An 18,693-nucleotide genomic window follows, 5' to 3' on the forward strand; every position below is an offset into this window, starting at 1 on the left:
ATATATATATATATATATATATATATATATATATAATATTATATATATATGCAGAGAAGTAACTTTCTCAAAATTCTGAGATATACTTCTCATCTTACAAGTCAGGAAAGCCTTGAAACTGCAAAAAATAATCAGAAGTTGCCTTATTATTTGCTTACCTCTAAATCCATTAGCAGGGCCCCTGTATCCATTCATCAAGCCTCTGGCACCACGAGACCCTCCTCGAGATACCCCACGACTGTTGTAATAAGGCTGACTGCTACGTGGAAAGCCAGTGTTCTGCTGTGGGGGTTGCTGGTGGTTACCGGGCACTTGATGAGGCTGGTCCTGGGATCCATGATAAGTGCCAACCACTGTTAAAAGAAAAGTTTATATATACATAAACAAAGACTTCATTACCATTCCTTCTCCCATAGACTTCCTCAATTATAACAAATGTTCTGCCCTTCCTTCCTTTCTGTTTGTTTTTCGAGATAGTTTCTCTCTGCGTAGCCCTGACTGTCCTGAAATTAGCTCTGAAGACCAGACTGTCCTCAAACTCAAGAGATCCACCTGCCTCTGTCTCCTGAATGCTGGGATTAAAGACATGTTCCACCTAGCTCCTGCACTCTATTTTGTTTTGTTTTGTTTTGTTTTTTTGTTTTTTCAAGACAGGGTTTCTCTGTATAGCCCTGGCTATCCTGGACCTCACTTTGTAGACCAAGCTGGCCTCGAACTCAGAAATCCGCCTGCCTCTGCCTCCCGAGTGCTGGGATTAAAGGCATGCGCCACCATGCCCGGCTCTGCACTCTATTCTTAAAGTTCAGTTATTCTAATAAATTTGCATAGTAACAGGAAATTACAACAAAGTCCCTATTCCTGCCCTACCCACCTATAAGATTGAGCTAGAGGGTCATTTCCCCAATAGTAATTCTAAACTTTTAAAAGCAGAGCATACAACTCTTCCATACATATAATTTGAAAAGGTTCTATATTGCCAACACCTGTTGAGAAAAACTGACCTTCTAGCATAAGTAGATCCCATAATTCACAAGAGTGATATAATCAAACAATATATGTCATTTTTCAGTGTAAACGACCTTAATAAAGTTTTCTTACAGTTATTTCACTATCTGAAATATGAATCATATTCATAGGTAAGTGATTTCATATCTGAAACATTAGCAGCTTTCAGCTTAGCAGCCTTTGGTGCCTATGTAAAATGACAAGTATAGCCAACTTAGAAGTTGCTACAAGTACTCACACTGGCATTCCACCTACTGGAAGGGCTAGTTCTAAGAAGGCACACATTAGGCAGGCCTTCAGACCCAGAATTAAGACCAGTGTATTCCAAACCAGCCTGTTTTGCACAGCAAGTACCAGGCATGGTCAGACCCTGTCTCAAAAGAGAGAAAGAATGGCACAGGAAAGGGAAAGGGAAAGAAAAAAAGATTCTTTTCCAGATTCTTTTTGTTGTTTCCATGTAGGAACAAGTTACTAATTAGATTTTATTCAAATTAATGCAAGGCTGAGAACACATCAAGCAGTTTGCTAGAAACAAATTACCAGTCTTATCCACGTAGACACTTTACTAACTCTAAAAAAGATGAGGCATAGACTGAGTGACCGTGAATAAGCTATATTTGGAGTGATGAAAATATTTATGAGGTGGCATTTGCATATAGACATGAAAGTCAAAATGTGACAAGTACAAATGAATAAATTTAAGAAACTGCAAACCTGTGACCCTCACTGATGTATAAGTAGAGAACTGACTCCAAAGCGCCCTCTGGATGCCACCACATACTTGCTGCGGAACAAATGTATACATCAACAAATTCAAGTTTTAGGTTTTTGTTTTTCTTTTTAAATAAGGCCTTTAATTTTTTATGAGTGTTTTGCCCGTGTGTATTAGTGTATAATGTGTGCATGAAAACATTTTAAATTATGACCTACAGGCCAAAAAGGATTTCAACCTGGTCTAACCAATTATAATCCATGTATGTGTTTTCCCCAACCTCCCTCCTACTGGCAGTATCATGGCAGTAAGCTATATAAACAATGAACAGTTTCTATAATTCAATAACAAATTCAATTCCAGAAAAATCATAACATTAACTGGTATACTATAAAAAAAACTCTTGTGGACAGCCACTTTAAATAAAGTGTAAACTGCCCTAATGCTGTCAAACAAAGTATGAAATGGCTGAGCAGATAAAACGAACTTGGTATAGAAGTGTAGTTGTGGCATTCATGCCCAACACAGCTCCCTCTCCCTCTCTCACACATACACACACACACTATATTAACTAAAACTTTAAAAAGACTGAAAATCTCCTTTCTCAGGGTTTAGCCAGACAAGTATAGTCCTCACCCTTAACAAGGAAACTTCTCTTATCAATGGAGACCATTAAAGAAAACCACAACCAACCCAAATGTAGAACAGTCCCAACTGATTCATCTATAGTACAACTCCCCTGGCTCCTAATGTTCAGGATCACTGCAGAAGGGGAGTAAGATTGTTGAGACAGAAGAATATGCACTTTGCTGTCTCCTAGAAGCATCAGAAGCTACAAGTATGAAGTCTCACCAACATGAATGCCTAAATATGACCTGAGCAAAGGTATCATATAGAGATATCATAAGGAGAACATGGGGGTGGAGGGACGACCTATGAGGCCTCAACCTAGACAAGAGCTAGAGAAAACCAAGGAATATTGAGAGCAGGAGAACTAGTCTTCCGCAGCAGAGAAGAGCACAGCAATGAACTCTCCAACACCAAGTGGTCACCCCTAAACACACGTATACAATGAGCATGACAGAGACTGATGAAGTTGTAATATGTGTTTAGAAATACAGACATGTTTAACAACAAACGAAAAAATAGGCAATGAATATCAAAGTAGGGCGTCCATGGGAAGTTTAAAGGGCTGAAAAGAAAGTTACCCTGGCCTTCTTACCCGTTTGCAGCTGGTCTTGTTGAAGCTCTGTTTGTTCCACTTGGTGAGGCTGACTGGAAAAACTCTGGTTATAACTGGCCTGGTACTGACTCTGTTGTTTTAACGTTTCTGGTTCATTAACAGGAGGAACTGGAGCATTCATATTGAACACCTGTAGCAAACCAAAGTAAACGAATGATTGGTTCATGCCTTTAATTTTGGTTTAGACTTCCAATATCTCAGTTCAGCCTTCCCTTCAAATGTAACTTTAAAAAACAAACAAACAAAAAAAAGACGCACACATCACAAAAAGGCTTTCATGTCTCTCACTGACTTCTTGATAAGATACCATGTTAACTCATTTAAAGTTTACTCTTATTAATACATTAATGAAAAAGTCTTACATGCTTAGTGTTTCAGGCAATCCTTTGTGTACTAATTCAACTGTATTCTAGGTTATAATACTTTTTCTAGAAATTATACAATTTAAAGATAATTACTGATAAACCAATGAAGTATATAATATCTAAATCTTTCAAACATTTCAGTAAAATAAAGATTAAGCTAAAAGAGCAAAATGTCAACAATTATATAACTAGGTTATAACTCCACAAGTACTATATTATACTTTTTGTTTTAAAGATGTAGTGTGTGTTTATGTGCATACACTGCACATGTGGGGGTCAGAGGACACCTTTCAGAATCAGTTTTCTTCTACCACTTGAGTTCCAAGGATTCAACTTAGGAAATCAGACTTGGCAGCAGACCCCTCCCCACTCATCTCCCTCTGGCTCTCTTTTGTTTTGCTTATACTTTGTTAAATCTTCTAACCTTTGGAGTAAAGCTAAAATATATAAATAAGGCTCACTGAGAAGCCTAAGAAATATAGTTTACTGATCAGTAAAAATAACACATAATTACAAGCTCTATTTCAGCTCCGTTTAGTGTGATTCATACACACTAGAAAATGCTAAGTGCTCACCGTTTGCATGGATTGGAATGGAGCTGCATTGACATTGATTCCACTGCTGTGCAAAGGTTTACTTGTCCCAGCCTGGAACACCTGAGGCTGAGAAGCCGCAGGAAGGGATGAGGGTGCTGTAGTCTGGTCTGTATTTAAAGATATGGTTGCCTAAACACAAAGCAAACAAACAAACGTACTTTAGTGGTAAACTACTTCCAACTTATATATGTTAATAAATATAACTTTACAAAAAGATTTACATTTATAAGGTACCATGCCAACTGATGCTTGGTAACAGAACTTACCTGAATCTGATCAATCGGCTCTTTCTGCGGCCGCTGCTCTGCAGCATGAGACGGCTGGTACAAGGGCTGAGATGCTGTATACCCCTCGCTGGTGGATGAAACCAAAGGAACCTATACAGAAATCAAGACCTCAAACCTTATTTTCTTCTAACAAAATTAAAGACATGTTATACCAACCCTAATACAGATGCAAAGAAAAGACATGTTTATTAAAAGAATTTCGGGGGCCGGAGAGATGGCTCAGTGGGTAAGAGCACCCGACTGCTGTTCCAAAGGTCTGGAGTTCAAATCCCAGCAACCACATGGTGGCTCATAACCATCTGTAACAAGATCTGACGCCCTCTTCTGGAATGTCTGAAGACAGCTACAGTGTACTTACATATAATTAATAAATAATAAATAAATAAATAAATAAATAAATAAAAGAATTTCTATTTTCACTTTGAAACTAAGATTTTATACATTCCTTGCTGGATAGGTGGCACACACCTTCAATCCCAGCACAAGGGGGGAGGGCAAGGGGCTAGGGGTGGCAGGTCTCTGTGACTTCAGGTTCTATATAGCAAATTCCAGGCCAATAAGGTAAGTGCTACACGTTTAGCCTTTTTCTCGAAACAAAAATACTGCAAACTATATTGACATTTAAATCTCAAAATTAAATTAAACCTTTGTCTAATAAGTATAAAACCATAATTTGGAAAATAACTGTTTTAAATACAGACAATTGTTTTAATACAAGAATGTTGAAAAACAAAAAGTCCTTAGTCAAGGTCTAAGCATGAAAAATTTTAGTTATCAAAGAAAAAGCAAATACAAGCATGGAAATAAGTGCTAATAACTACAAACTGCCAATGAGTTTGAATCCGAACTCTTGAAAAGTGACCAAATGCATCACTAAGAAAGAAATGAGATTCAACTAACAAACCTATTGAATACTCTTATTCATTCTTACCTGTGTGGCTTCAGGTTGCACAGGAACTTGATTAGATTGGGCAAGTCTAGATTCAGAATGAACTACAATATTAAGAAAACTGTTACACAAAATGAAATTTCTTCAGAGAAAATCCAATTTCTTAAATATACATAGTATAACAGCCAAATTTCTATAAGTGATTAATGAGCATTTTCATAGCAGGAAAATAGATTGCAGACTATGTCTAATATTTCAGCATTAGTTACTGGCAGTGATTACAGTTGACTCTCATAGCTGCTTTATTGTGTGTATGGAAGATAGAATACAGTGCCACTAACAAAAGTAATCAATAAGAATAACAGTTAATAACAACAACCAGTGCCAGTTACTTTTGAGAAATTCTGTCTCTGAAAGTAACACAATCCCACGTGGTCTAGAAGTTAGGATTTCCTGGTTGTTATAGCCTAATTTCAAGAACCTAGTAACCTCAAAATCTGGTCCTGGAAGGATGGCCCACTCCTCTTCCAAAGGACCAGAGTTTGGCTTTCAGCATCCACAGCAGGTGGACTCGCAACAACTTGTAACTTCAGGTGGTCAATACCCTCTCTGGCCTCTGCAGGCACCCAAACATTAGAGTCCGTGTTTCTTTATACTACTTTGATGTACGTTCTGGTGTGAAGAGCAAGATCAAAATTGCTAGTGGTCCTATAGAGATCCATTCAACACGCTGCTACTTCAATGATATAGAACTGCATGTCGTGTTCATCTCTTCCTCTCATGCATCCCCTTCATAGGAGAATCAGAAATTCTCCCTCAAGCTGCAAGTGTCCACACAAGCAACATTTAGTATTTTTATTCTTAAGATTTTTGAAATTGAGGCTCAGCATGTAAGAGCACACAGGCGGCTCACATCACTTAAAACTCCACTGCTAAGGGATCAATCATCCTCTAACCTCCAAGAATACCTGACTCACACACATAATCAAACTTTTTAAGATGTTCTTCAAGAAGTCCTGAGTTCAATTCCTAACAACCGTCTGTAATGGGATCCAGTGCCCTCTTCTGTTGTGTCTGAGGACAGTGTATTTATATAAAATAAATAATTAAAAAAGAAAAAAAGGGGGGGGGGCTGGTGAGATGGCTCAGCCGGTAAGAGCACCCGACTGCTCTTCCGAAGGTCCTGAGTTCAAATCCCAGCAACCACAAGGTGGCTCACAACCATCCGCAATGAGACATGACTCCCTCTTCTGGAGTGTCTGAAGACAGCTACAGTGTGCTTACATATAATAAATAAATAAATCTTTAAAAAAAAAAAGAGTATCAGAAGAGAGTGGTTGTTACATGGAGGTAGAGAGGGTAATTCATAAATGAAAAAACAAAAACCAGTGTAGATCTCTGCAGCACAGTATCTTTACATTTAGATGCTGCTGTGTTCAGTTTGAGAAGTCAATTCTATTTATCTATGCCAATAAAAATGTTACAAGAAATGATAAAACTAGACAAGATTTCACATCAAATTAAAAGACTCAAAATAAAGCATTAAAAAGTGAGCAAAACTAACTTTCAAAACCTCTGAAGATTATACTGTCTTATATTTCCTCTCATAATTATTGCTGAGCTAGGAGGGGCTAAAAACAGACTGTGGAAGGTGGTAAGGTGATCCAGAGTGGACAAAAAAGCAGCATGCCCCACAAAGCCTAATGACCTGTGTTTGCTCCTCAGAACCCACATAGGAGGAAAGACCGGTACTAAGTTGTTCAGACAACATACATATGCCACATATGAAAATACATGCACACACATTTTTTTCTAAAAAATTATAACTTTTAAAATCATTATTACTAACCCTGAGGGCAAACCAGCTGAGGCATATCCATGTTCTGGGTAGGGTTCATAGGTTGTGCTGATACAATGGCAGGATCAAGCGTCTGATTTTCAAAATCCAACATTGAATCCTACAAGTCAGGATATAACTGAATTACATCAAACAACATACATTTAAATTTACTATTAATGGTGCTTTACTAAAATATACCTACCTGTATGAAATTATAGGGCCCTTGCATTTGTGCCATAAGATCTTGTACACGCTGCCTTCTCACAAGTGGATCTGACTGAGCCACTGGAGTCAAAGAGTGGGGCTCTGGTACTGAAGGGGATGCAGCCTGAGGTTGCTGCTGGAGTGAGTTTACAACCTAAAATAGAAGAGAGAAAAGAAAATACTATTTTCATGGCTGTTTCCCAAACACTAAACACTATTAATTATGTGATGTTTTTATTATAATTAATGTGTCAATAAAAAAAAAAAAAAGCACCTATTTTTTCCCCCAGGACAGGTAGAAATCACTAAAGTCAAAAGATATTAACCTCACAATACAAAGAACTTTTACCTCAACTGTTTCAACTGCCCACTCATCCACTTGCTCCTTCTCACCACTGCTGAACTGTGTTTCTGCCATGAACTGCCTATTGACATACTAAAAAGAAAAGTCACTGTTTGTGATGTCTGTTGGGAAGGTAGAAAGGTAAAGGTGGTACTGAACTTTTTGAAGAAATCGTACCTCTGTTGATTCAACCTCACTTTGCTCTGTGTATTCTTCCGCTGGCTCAGGTTCTAGAGTTAAAAAGGAAATATAGGAGAAAGATTTATTTAGGTGAGAGGAAACTATAACAGTAGAAAATCTACAGAATATACAAGGAACCAAAGGGGAAACACAAATGTACCTCTCACAGGAATGCTGTGGTAAGGAAGTTATGCAATTGAAAAGGAAAGACCGGTAGCAATTAAAAACCTTTTGTTATATAAATAGATATTTTATATCTAATATATATATATATATGCATGTCTGTGTACTAAGCATACGTAGTGTGTTCACACAGGCCAGAAGAGGGTGGCAAATGTCCTTACAGACAGTTGTGAGCAATTCTGTGGATTGCTAGAATCAAACCCTACTCCTCTGCAGGAGTAACCAATGTTCTTAACCCCTCTTATGTTCATTTAACTAAGAACCTAAAACTGCTTTTTAAGAAAAAAGTCTGCAGCCAGTCCAATGGTGGCACAAGCACTTGGGAGGCAGAAACAGAAGTATCTCTGAGTTTGAGGCCAGGCTGGTCTTTCAAAGTGAGTTCTAAAACAGCCCGGGCTATTACACAGAGAAACCTTGTCTTGAAAACAGACAAACAAACAAACGAAGGAAAAAGAAAATTCTGCTTGTAAATGATACCCACATATAAGTGAGTGTTTTAATGGTATCAATTCTACTTAAACTCTAAAGTAACATTATCATTATACAATCACATAATCAGAATATATTACTGATAAATTCTTATCCTTTCCCACTTTTATAGTCAGTAACCACACTTCTAAGTTTCTTTACTTCGTTCCAGAATGAGTGAGTCATTTCAGCATTAACAGTAGTTTCCCATGGCAGGCATGATGAAAATAAAAACCTTCTAGATTGGAGAAACTCACTCTACAGAGCAGACAGGCCACACAGGAGCTCTTCCTACCTCTGCCTCCTGTGTAGTGGGACTGTAAAGTCATGTGCCACCATGCCCAATTTGATGCACACCTTTAAACTTAACTAACACTTATTAAGCAGAGGCAGGCAGATTTCTAGGAGTTCTAAGTCAGAGGGAGCTAAATGCTAAGACTGTCTAAAGGAAGGAAAAAACAATAAACTCTTCATCTATTAGTAAAAGCGTAAAAAGTAAAGCCACAAAAAATGTTTTACCTATATTCCACCAATAAGCATTCTTCCCTTCTGGCTTCAGCATAGTAGCACAGTAGTGTATACCATGTGCCTTACTGAATACATCCCTCACACACTAAATGGAAACTTGGGGTATAAAAGGTTGCAGTGATTACCCCAAGTTAGATAGCTGGTGTTGTATGTTTTTACCTTAAGCAATTCAGTTCTGAACTTATACTTTATGAACTATCACAAAATTTTTATAGTATCCAACTATATTCAATTTTATTCATCAACTTAATAATTATCATGAAAGTACTCAGGCTGTCTAGTCACACTTAGTGTTTCTTAAGATGCTAAACATGAACTGCAAAAAACTCCCTAGCAGATAAGGAGTTTACAGTTCAAGCCATAGAGTTCTATATACAGTCGTAAAAAAAGAAATGATAATTTAACACTCAATAGGCAGAGGAAGACAGATCTCTAGAAGTTCCATATATATAGTTCCAATATAGTTATCATACTATATGTTGGTATGCTGAGAGTAAAACATGCCAGACAAAAATCCTTAGAACTGCGACTAACCCACACTCCTTATCCAACAATACTAAGTAGGCAAGAGAGTTACCAATTTACCTGTGATGGGGGCCTTTAAGATACATGATGGGTTCTGAATACTTCAGATGGCTGAATGTACTTTGCCATGTTCAAAGGGTATTTGAGTATACAGATTTTACATACACATATACATACATACATACATACATACATACATACATACATACATACATATGAATGAATGAGAAAAGAAAAGGAAATTAAGGCCAGAACAAAAACTACTACTCATATCTACCCAAATACTCACCAGCTTCAGCTACCTGGTCTTCTACTGTGGGTGCTGAAGCCGCCTCTTCCTCCTCACACAACCCATTTTGATGATTGTGAGTACTATCAAAGTAGTTTGACTGAAAAACACGCTCAACAATTTCCTTTAGTGCTTTATCTAAAAAAATAGAGATTACAATGTTACACTGACAATTTGAATTGAAAATTTTTTTGAATAAAAATTTGAAAAAAATTAATATTCTACAAAAGCAATAAGAAAAAGTAATCATGTTAGTAAAATAAACACACACACATACATAAATTACAACATGATAGGAATGAAAAAGGAATCTATCTAGACTACTATACTAAGCAAATAAGGAGGGAATAAAGCTAAGATTATTTACTCAATAAAAACTTCTGTTGAACATACTGTATGTGTTGGGCCTGGTGGGCACTAGACAAGAAGTTCAGGGATTAAGAGCACTTGCAAGAAGACCAAAGTCCACATGGGTTGGCTCCCAAACATCTAAATGCCACATCCAAGGGATCTGATGCTCTCTTATGGTCTTCTCAGGTACTTGTACTCACATGTATATTCATATAGATACATACACATCACACACACACACGCACACGCACATACAAAACACACAAATAATTAGAAATAAATATCTCTCTCTAGTTTTTAGGACGGTGTTTCCGTATAGTTCTGGCTTTACCCCCAACTCACTCTGTAGACCAGGCTGGCCTCAGAGCTCCTCCTGCCTCTGCCTCCCAAGTGCTGGGATTAAAGGTGCACACCACCACACCCAGCTTAGAAATAATCTTTAAAAATAATCAATTAAAACAATATAAAAAGGCAATACATGCTTACTAATTTTAGTCTACCAGAAGGGGTATCAAGATAAAAAATTAACAAAATTACACAATGAAACGTAACAGACTAGACTTAGGCTGAGACCTAAGTTCCCTGGTATAACTGCTGTACAAGCTGACAGGAGGTAGATAAACGATAAGTATTTCATGGAAGAAGAAAAGCCATCTACAAATCTTGCCCCAAGAAGGTATCAAGTATAAAAAGAAACAAAGAAATGTCACTGAAGCATGCCAGAAAAAGACTGCATAAAAATAAATGCAAACTGTTATTTATATACTTGCAAAATGCCTTAAGCAGAAAAGTATTTTAAAGATTCCTAGCTATAAACTCAGAATTATCTGTGATACTCACAGGTTGTTCCACACACAGGCTTTTCTTTCCCTTCCAGCAAATCCCACAAGTGAACTGAGGCATGTTCATACTGCTCATTTAACCTTGTAATAACAAAGAAAACATTAACTACCTTCCACCTGCCAATGAGAGCAATATCTCTTAAGATTCTGTTCCAGATACCATACCTTAAACTCATGTCACGCTCAGGGTCTACTAGCTTGTAGAACTCATCCAACACTGACAACTCCTCTTCAGACAATATTGGCACTCCACTCAAACCTTGTTTCAGATCCGTTCTCACATCATCATCTCCCAGCTTGTCCAATACATACTGTAACTCAAGTACAGTTTTTAAGCGCTTCTGTTCTGCTTCTTCTCTCATAAGCTGTTCCCGACGTGCTGTCTTCTTTATTGTTTTCTGAATCTGTCAAAGAACATAAACCCAACACACAGTCCAACTTAAGTACATTCTATGCAAGAACAAGCCAAACATCCACCACTTACTCCTTGCTGCACTCACTCATGACATCAGAATTCAGTACTTGAAAAATCATAATAAAATTGTCCTCATGAACGTAGAATACTGACAGAGAAAAGGAGACCATGTAAGTTCAATGAAGGATGTCTTTTTCCCCCTCAGTTCCCCCATCTTTTTCCTTGAAAGGCTGAAAGGGCAGCATCAAAGTCAAGTATTTCTCTCCTCTTTCATGTTAGCATCAGCTTAGGGCACTTTTTTCTTTTATCCTTTCCAACTACCTCAAGCTTAATTAAGATAAACTGACACAAAAAACAAAATGGAGGGCTGGTGAGATGGCTCAGTGGGTAAGAGCACCCGACTGCTCTTCCGAAGGTCTGGAGTTCAAATCCCAGCAACCACATGGTGGCTCATAATCATCCGTAACAAGATCCAATGCCCTCTTCTGGAATGTCTGAAGACAGCTACAGTGTACTTACATATAATAAATAAATAAATCTTTAAAAAAAAAAAAATGGAGATATACATACAATACCTATAGTTTGGGGACTGGAGAGTTGGCTCAGGGTTCAAAGAGCACTGGCTGCTCTTCTAGAGGACCCAGGTTCAATTCCCAGCATCCATAGTATATATTCCCAACAGTACAATTAATTCCAGTACCAGGGAATCTGAGCCTTTTTCTGGTTTCCAAAGATATGCATACATGTGGTACATAGACCCACATGTAGGAAAAATACCCATAAAACAGAAATCTTTTTAAAATTTTTAAAACTTAGAGAAATGAAGAAATAATGAACATTTTAATAACACAATTTATATTGGCAGCAGAGGAGGTAAATGCAATTATAGCAATAAACGTATATAAACAGGGCTAAGGTCTAATTTAGGATGGGCAAGTAAGCTTACAAGGTGGAAATGTCGTCTACTGAAATGGATGAGCTTTTCAATGTTGGGAGAAGCAGTTTAAATGAGGAAGGTCTTTCATAGGTAGCTGGAGGCACAAACAGGAAGAGAAGTAGGAATGTGAAGAAAAAACAAAAACAAAAATACCTATCCAAAAGAAATAACTGCATGTGCTTCAGTGTGCATACAACACGTACACATGTGGACAAATAAATCTGGAGGCAGGAAGATCTAGGATATCCTTCCTGAGAAACCATACCCCTCAGGTTCCTTTTTGAGACAGGCTCTCTCCCTGGCCCCAGAGATCTGCCTGTCTTCCTCTCCTTGGAGCTAAGATTATAACCAAATGCCTCCACACACGACTTGCATATAGGTTCTTGGGATCTAATTCAGGTCCTCACTTTAACCAACTCAGCAATCTCCCTAGCCCAAAGTCTTCTTTTATACTAAATGTGAGAGATATATCAGCTTAAGCAGCGAAGGTATGAATAAGGTAGATTAAAACGAACTGGGCTAAAGCTACTATTTGATACAAAATAAAAAAGATATCTACTTATTGTGAAAAATATATCAAAGGGTCAGAGTAAATTAACTGCATAACATCTTTTTAAAAAGTAAACTATTTATAAAGCATAGGAAGTGTGAAGGAGAAAGGGTTCATCAAGCTTAAAGTTCTGACCTAAACCAAGTATCTTCCACTTGGTTAGTACGGTTTCTGTGTAACCTCGTATCTAGCATTCCTGTACTGGAATTTTAAAGATCTAAATTCAATTACATGGGTCCAAAGAACACCACCATGATGAACTAGTGATCATTGCTATGACAACAGTTTGTGGACGTAGGATCACGCTCTTTGTTCTTCCCTCTTCTACTATCTTGTGAATGAACAGTTCTAGGACCCACACCAAATGCCAATGCCTTGGTCTTGAACTTCCAGTGTCTCAGAGAAATACATTTTTCTTCATTATAGATTGTCCAATCTCTGATATTCTGTTACAGAGGCATTGTGGCAGCTCCCATCAGCTCATGTATTTGAATGCTTAGTTATCAAGGAATGGTACTGTGTGCGAAAGATAAGGGCGTATGGCCATACTGGACCATAAGTGTATGGCCATAAGTGTAGCCTTTGAGGTTTCAAAAGTCCAAAGCAGGCCCAGTTCTCTCTCTGTCCCTGTGGAGCAGATGTACAACAGTACTCTCTGCCATAATTGACTAAATCCCTAAAACTTTAAACAAGCTCCGATTAAATGCTGTCTTTGATGAGTTGCCTTGGTCATGGTGCCTCATCACAGTGACTAAGGCATAAAACAAACTAAAGCACTGGTTAAAAACTCAATTATCAAACTATACCTTCTACACTCAATTATAAGATGTGATAATAAAGCAAAGTGCTAGAAATATGTATCAAATAAGCATAACTTTATAAAAAGAGAACATTATTTTGTAGATTAGAAAACTAAGGTGCTGTGATGGTCTTGTCTCTTTCTCCCCTGCTTTTTTATTTCCATGTGAAAATTTAATATAAGAACAGCAAACCTAGGTAACTTAGCCAAGGTTACACAATTACTTAAGTAAAGTAATAGTCAATCACTTAACCCAAGTGAATTGCACTCCTGAATCAGTAATCAGAGCTCTTAGGCTCCTAATTCTCTTGGACTTGTCTCTCATCACGTAAAAAGGGTTTTTCACTGTACCAAATCAAAGCTAACCGCATGTATTATTTTTTAATTAGCATACAAGATAACAGGTCTCCTTCTGGTATTTTATTTAACTCAGTCCTTCCTAAAATCAAAGTGTTTTCAGTTACACAGAATTGGCAAATTAAAATTAATAAGAAATAATTTAATCCAATTTCCACACCTTGCAGAGAACTCATCAACAGTAATGTACAGACTAACTACAAACAATAGTTTCCACTAACTTAATTTTTAATATTTTACACAGTATTTTTTACTTACATCTTGACTTAATGCCATGAAACTCCTCTGTAATTCCTTTGCAAACTCCAAATTATTTGTGACTTCCTGGTACTTAGATACGGCATCCTGAAATCAGAGCACACTTTTATTAGAAACCACAAAAAAATTGTTTTAAAGAAACACTGAGCCTTTATTAAATGTAACATCATTACCAGCTGGTCTTGATTGAGCCTTTCCCCTTTATTCATTCGCTCCTGGTAATCATCAAGTTTACCCTACATAAAAGAAAAGAGAATAATTACATTCATCAGTTTAACCAGGACAAATAAGAAAACATAAAATAAAGTCTACTTCAAATTTTGCCTTAATTTTCAGATGTACTCCAGCTTTATTTATCTAGCTCAAGTTGAAACTCCAACCATTGCTGAATCACAGACATCAAATACCAGTACGTAAGCCAACAAAATATTGCTTACTCTTTAGGATACTCAAAAACAGATGCCATCATATAAGCAAGACATGAGCGAGGGTCACAGTATGGTTGAAATACTTTTCTACTCAACCGTACATACTGGACATTTGTAAAGCTAAATAGATGTGCTTCTGTCTATCGTCCTATCCTTCAAAGAACTCATGTAAATAGATGGTATAATTTCCTAATGAACTCACTAGTTAAGTTTTTCCCATTTTACCTTAAACACCTTAAAACTATACATGCTCACACTCCTCCACTGCTTCTATGCAACTGAGCAGGGTTTCAACAACCCTTATCAAGTCATCTTTTTTTGGTTAAGATGAAAACTTAGCCAGGCATAGTGGCACGTGCCTTTAATCCCAACACTTGGGAGGCAGGTGATCTAGGAGCCTGAGGCCAGCCTCGTGTACATACTGAGTTCTAAAATAGCCCGAGCTGCATAAAGAGAGCCTGTCTAGAAAAATGAAAAAAAAAAAAAAAAAAAAAAAAAAAAAAAAAAAAAAAAAAGAAAGAAAGCTAGCTAGCTAGCTTAAAAGATTTCCAGGTTTTTATCATTAAAGATCACCTCACAAAAGATATTCAGACAATGATACAGCGTCAAGAACTCTATCACTACTGTAAAGAACTAGAGGATTAAAAAAAAAATCCAACTTAAAGGAAAAATATTTCAAATAAGTATAATCGCATACAGTTCCTTGACAATAAAATTAAATCAAGTAAAAAGCCAAGCCCAGGTAAAGAGCAGTAAGAACATCAGAAACCATGTGGGAACTCTGTAAGGATCAAGTCAAAATCAACAGATAGACTTGAGCTCATTCAACCATTAATGCAGGAAGTAGCTAAATGAAGAATTACACTATAAAAGTCTAACAAAAAGAACTTTTAGATGAACCATTCCACAATGTAAGACTTCATACTGACTGGAAATCATTAATTCTGTATTATCTGGCAAGCCTATATTATGACAAAGACATACCTAAATTCCCTCAGAACACCCTGGCAAATGTTGCTAGTTACTTGCCTCTGACCCATCCATCTTTTTCAATTTGGGGGCTGGGGGCTTGACCCAGACAGATGCTTTTACATGTGGCAAACTCCACTCTAGCACTGATTTTACCTTCAGCCCCAGTTCATTCTCCTTTAAGTAAAAAAACCAGGTTTGATTTGCTTTTAATTTTAACTTAAAAGATATATTTCTAAATGTTTAAAATATTTCCACCTCATTCTCTTAGTTTAGAAATGTAGAAGATAGGGCTGGTGAGATGGTTCAGTGGGTAAGAGCACCCGACTGCTCTTCCGAAGGTCCGGAGTTCAAATCCCAGCAACCACATGGTGGCTCACAACCATCCGTAACAAGACCTGATGCCCTCTTCTGGAGTGTTTGAAGACAGCTACAGTGTACTTACATATAATAAATAAATAAATCTTTAAAAAAAAAAAGAAAGAAAGAAAGAAATGTAGAAGATACTGAAATATCAGGCCCAGTATATAATAAAAAGTTCTGAACTGGGGACACTTAATTTGCTTATTTATATCTGATAATCCCTTCTTTTTCTGTTATTTTTTTATTGTTACTTATATTTTGTGTCTGTATGTGTTGTCTGTATTTGTGTCTGTGCAGTGCCCACAGAGGCCAGCAGAGGGCAACAAAGGTTGTGTGTGTGCTTTTTTGTTTGTTTTTGTTTTTGTTTTTCATTTTTTGGAGACAGGGTTTTTCTCTGTGTAGCCCTGGCTGTCCTGGAACTCACTCTGTAGACCAGGCTGGCCTCAAACTCAGAAATCCGCCTGCCTCTGCCTCTGCCTCTGCCTCTGCCTCCCGAGTGTTGGGACTAAAGGTGTGCGCCACCACTGCCCAGCTTTTCTGTTGGTTGTGTGCGCCTTTATTGGAATTGAACTATTACTAACATGGATATAAATGCCCAAACCATATTAACTTGAGAAGCCAACATTTTTTTTAAAGTGAGAAGGATCGCTACAATAAAAAAATGTATTCACTCTGAGGGAAGAGGTGCATGAGCTACACAACAATCTCAATAAACTCTCAGAATTTCAAAAACCAGACCAACCAGACCAGTCTTTGGTCACAAGTTCCTGAAAGGGGGGGAGGGGCGGACTAAGAATATAAAACAAATGAAGGCACTGTAACAGTCTTTTTATAGTGCTCTGTAACACTTTCTACATTGAAACATAGAACTACCCCCAGGCTCTAGTTGTTTAATCAGCATATACACTACAGGATCACTGCGCTGAGACAAAACTATCACCAAGAAAAGATGAGCTAGAAACTCTGTTCACTAGTACATAAAATCAAATCTCTACAAAGCAAAGACTCAGCTATTCTAAGTCAGTGATTCCTGAAGTATAACCCTCAAACCAGCAACATCAGATAGAGAAACGTTAATAAATAAATAGGGGCTGGAGAAATGGCTTAGCGGTTAAGAGCACTAACTGCTCTTCCGAAAGTCCTGAGTTCAAATCCCAGCAACCACATGGTGGCTCACAACCATCTGTAATGAAATCTGATGCCCTATTCTGGGGAGTCTGAAGACAATTACAGTGTACTTACATATAACAAATAAATAACAAAAAAAAAGGTTTAAAAAAATACATACATACAAACATACATGGCACCACCGTATACCTGCTAACCTAGAACCACTATGCTGGGGTCCATATGCTCTCTGTGATTCTTGACACAGCTAAGTTAGAGAACCATGTAGGTCAAACCATGAAATTTCCTTGTAACAGTTCAGTAGAATCTGGAAATTTTAATTATTCTGAATCAAATATATATTTTCCTGAACTGAATCATCACAAGGTAGTTTAAATTTAGAAACAAGTTGCTTAAAGGTTCACCTATTAACAATGTAGAAAACGTGGTTAACTTTCTAGACCAACTTATAATTTAACCCAGTAACTACTTCGTAAGAAAAAAATCCACTTATGAATACTTGTGATTTGCATCAAACTAAAAAAGTGGGACCTATTGGGTCCCCAATTCCTTCCTCTTTTCTTCTTCCCAACTACCCTAAGATAAGCAGCTCTGTTTCATACACATTCACCACATCATAGCCAAATGAACACAAACTGAGCCAGAGTAAAGCTTTCTTCCTTTAAGTTCATTTTCTTCAGTTTTTTTTTTTTTTTTTTTTTTTTTTTTAAATCATAGCCATGGAAAGCTAACTCACACTCAATAATTACCTTTTACTGAAAAGTTGTGCTTCTGTTAAATCTTGGTAATAAACTAAAGTACCAGAAGTTAAAAATGGTTTATGATTTAATTCAGTTATGAATGTGAAAAACTTGTACTAGACAAAAAAAAAAAAAAAAAAAAACCCTCAACAGTGTTCCCTGTTATTTTAGAAAATAAAAATAGCTTGCCATGCAAGTAAAGTTAAATACTAAGTAGTCTTCTGTGGTAAGGGAAAAGATACAATTAACTTACTACCCAACACCACCTTATCTTGAAACAGACTAGAAAGAAATGACACTACCTTAATGCTTTTGCTCCCATTTTCACTTCCAATTCAAAATTCAATTAGAAATCAGATACCCTCTTCTGGTGTGTATGAAGAACGAGCACTCATATACATTTGGGTTTAAATTTCACAGTATAAAATAAGCTAATGAATTTACGAGGACTGGCCACATGAACAGGTCAAACAAAATAAAATAACAAAAAGGAGAAGATTAGGGAAATAAAAAGGCCAGAAGGTAAGAGTTCTTCCCTGAAGCCAGAACATACCCATCTAAAATAGTGATAAAAACAGATAGTTTTTAAACACAAACGGGTAAGTAAGCCTTTTTCCCTGTAAAATGGAGCTACAATGGTAGCATAAAAAAAGACAATGCCTAGCATAATACTAATGAACACTCATCTGTCCTTACTGCCTGGAAACACCGATTGTGGAAGTCAATTAAGGTTTCTCTTTCAACTACTACATATTCTGAACTGTATTAAAGTTTTTCATTTATAGTACCATGAAGAAGATAAAATTACAGCATTTCCCAAAATAACAAATCTCAGAAGAGAAACCCTATCACAGAAGTACAACTATAAGTCAAGCTTGTGTTACAAATAACTACACCAA

At 37.1% G+C, this 18,693-nt stretch overlaps 1 protein-coding gene across 2 annotated transcripts in view; it reads right to left on the minus strand.

The window, feature by feature from the left end:
- The window catches only part of Caprin1 (cell cycle associated protein 1), a 36,114-nt gene that overhangs the window by 6,863 nt on the left and 10,558 nt on the right, over positions 1–18,693 (minus strand). For both annotated transcript variants that reach the window (XM_021194112.1, XM_021194111.2), the window contains 14 exons: positions 14,340–14,402; positions 14,167–14,253; positions 11,016–11,254; positions 10,849–10,931; positions 9,658–9,795; positions 7,662–7,714; positions 7,491–7,577; positions 7,140–7,295; positions 6,947–7,055; positions 5,140–5,201; positions 4,188–4,298; positions 3,901–4,050; positions 2,940–3,090; positions 159–353 (listed from right to left, as the gene is read on the minus strand). In XM_021194112.1, coding sequence (XP_021049771.1) covers positions 159–353; positions 2,940–3,090; positions 3,901–4,050; positions 4,188–4,298; positions 5,140–5,201; positions 6,947–7,055; positions 7,140–7,295; positions 7,491–7,577; positions 7,662–7,714; positions 9,658–9,795; positions 10,849–10,931; positions 11,016–11,254; positions 14,167–14,253; positions 14,340–14,402 — 1,684 coding nt within the window. The remainder of the gene's footprint in view (positions 1–158; positions 354–2,939; positions 3,091–3,900; positions 4,051–4,187; positions 4,299–5,139; positions 5,202–6,946; positions 7,056–7,139; positions 7,296–7,490; positions 7,578–7,661; positions 7,715–9,657; positions 9,796–10,848; positions 10,932–11,015; positions 11,255–14,166; positions 14,254–14,339; positions 14,403–18,693) is intronic.

The sequence above is a fragment of the Mus pahari genome, chromosome 3, assembly GCF_900095145.1.
Source record: "Mus pahari chromosome 3, PAHARI_EIJ_v1.1, whole genome shotgun sequence".
Lineage (NCBI taxonomy): Eukaryota > Metazoa > Chordata > Mammalia > Rodentia > Muridae > Mus > Mus pahari.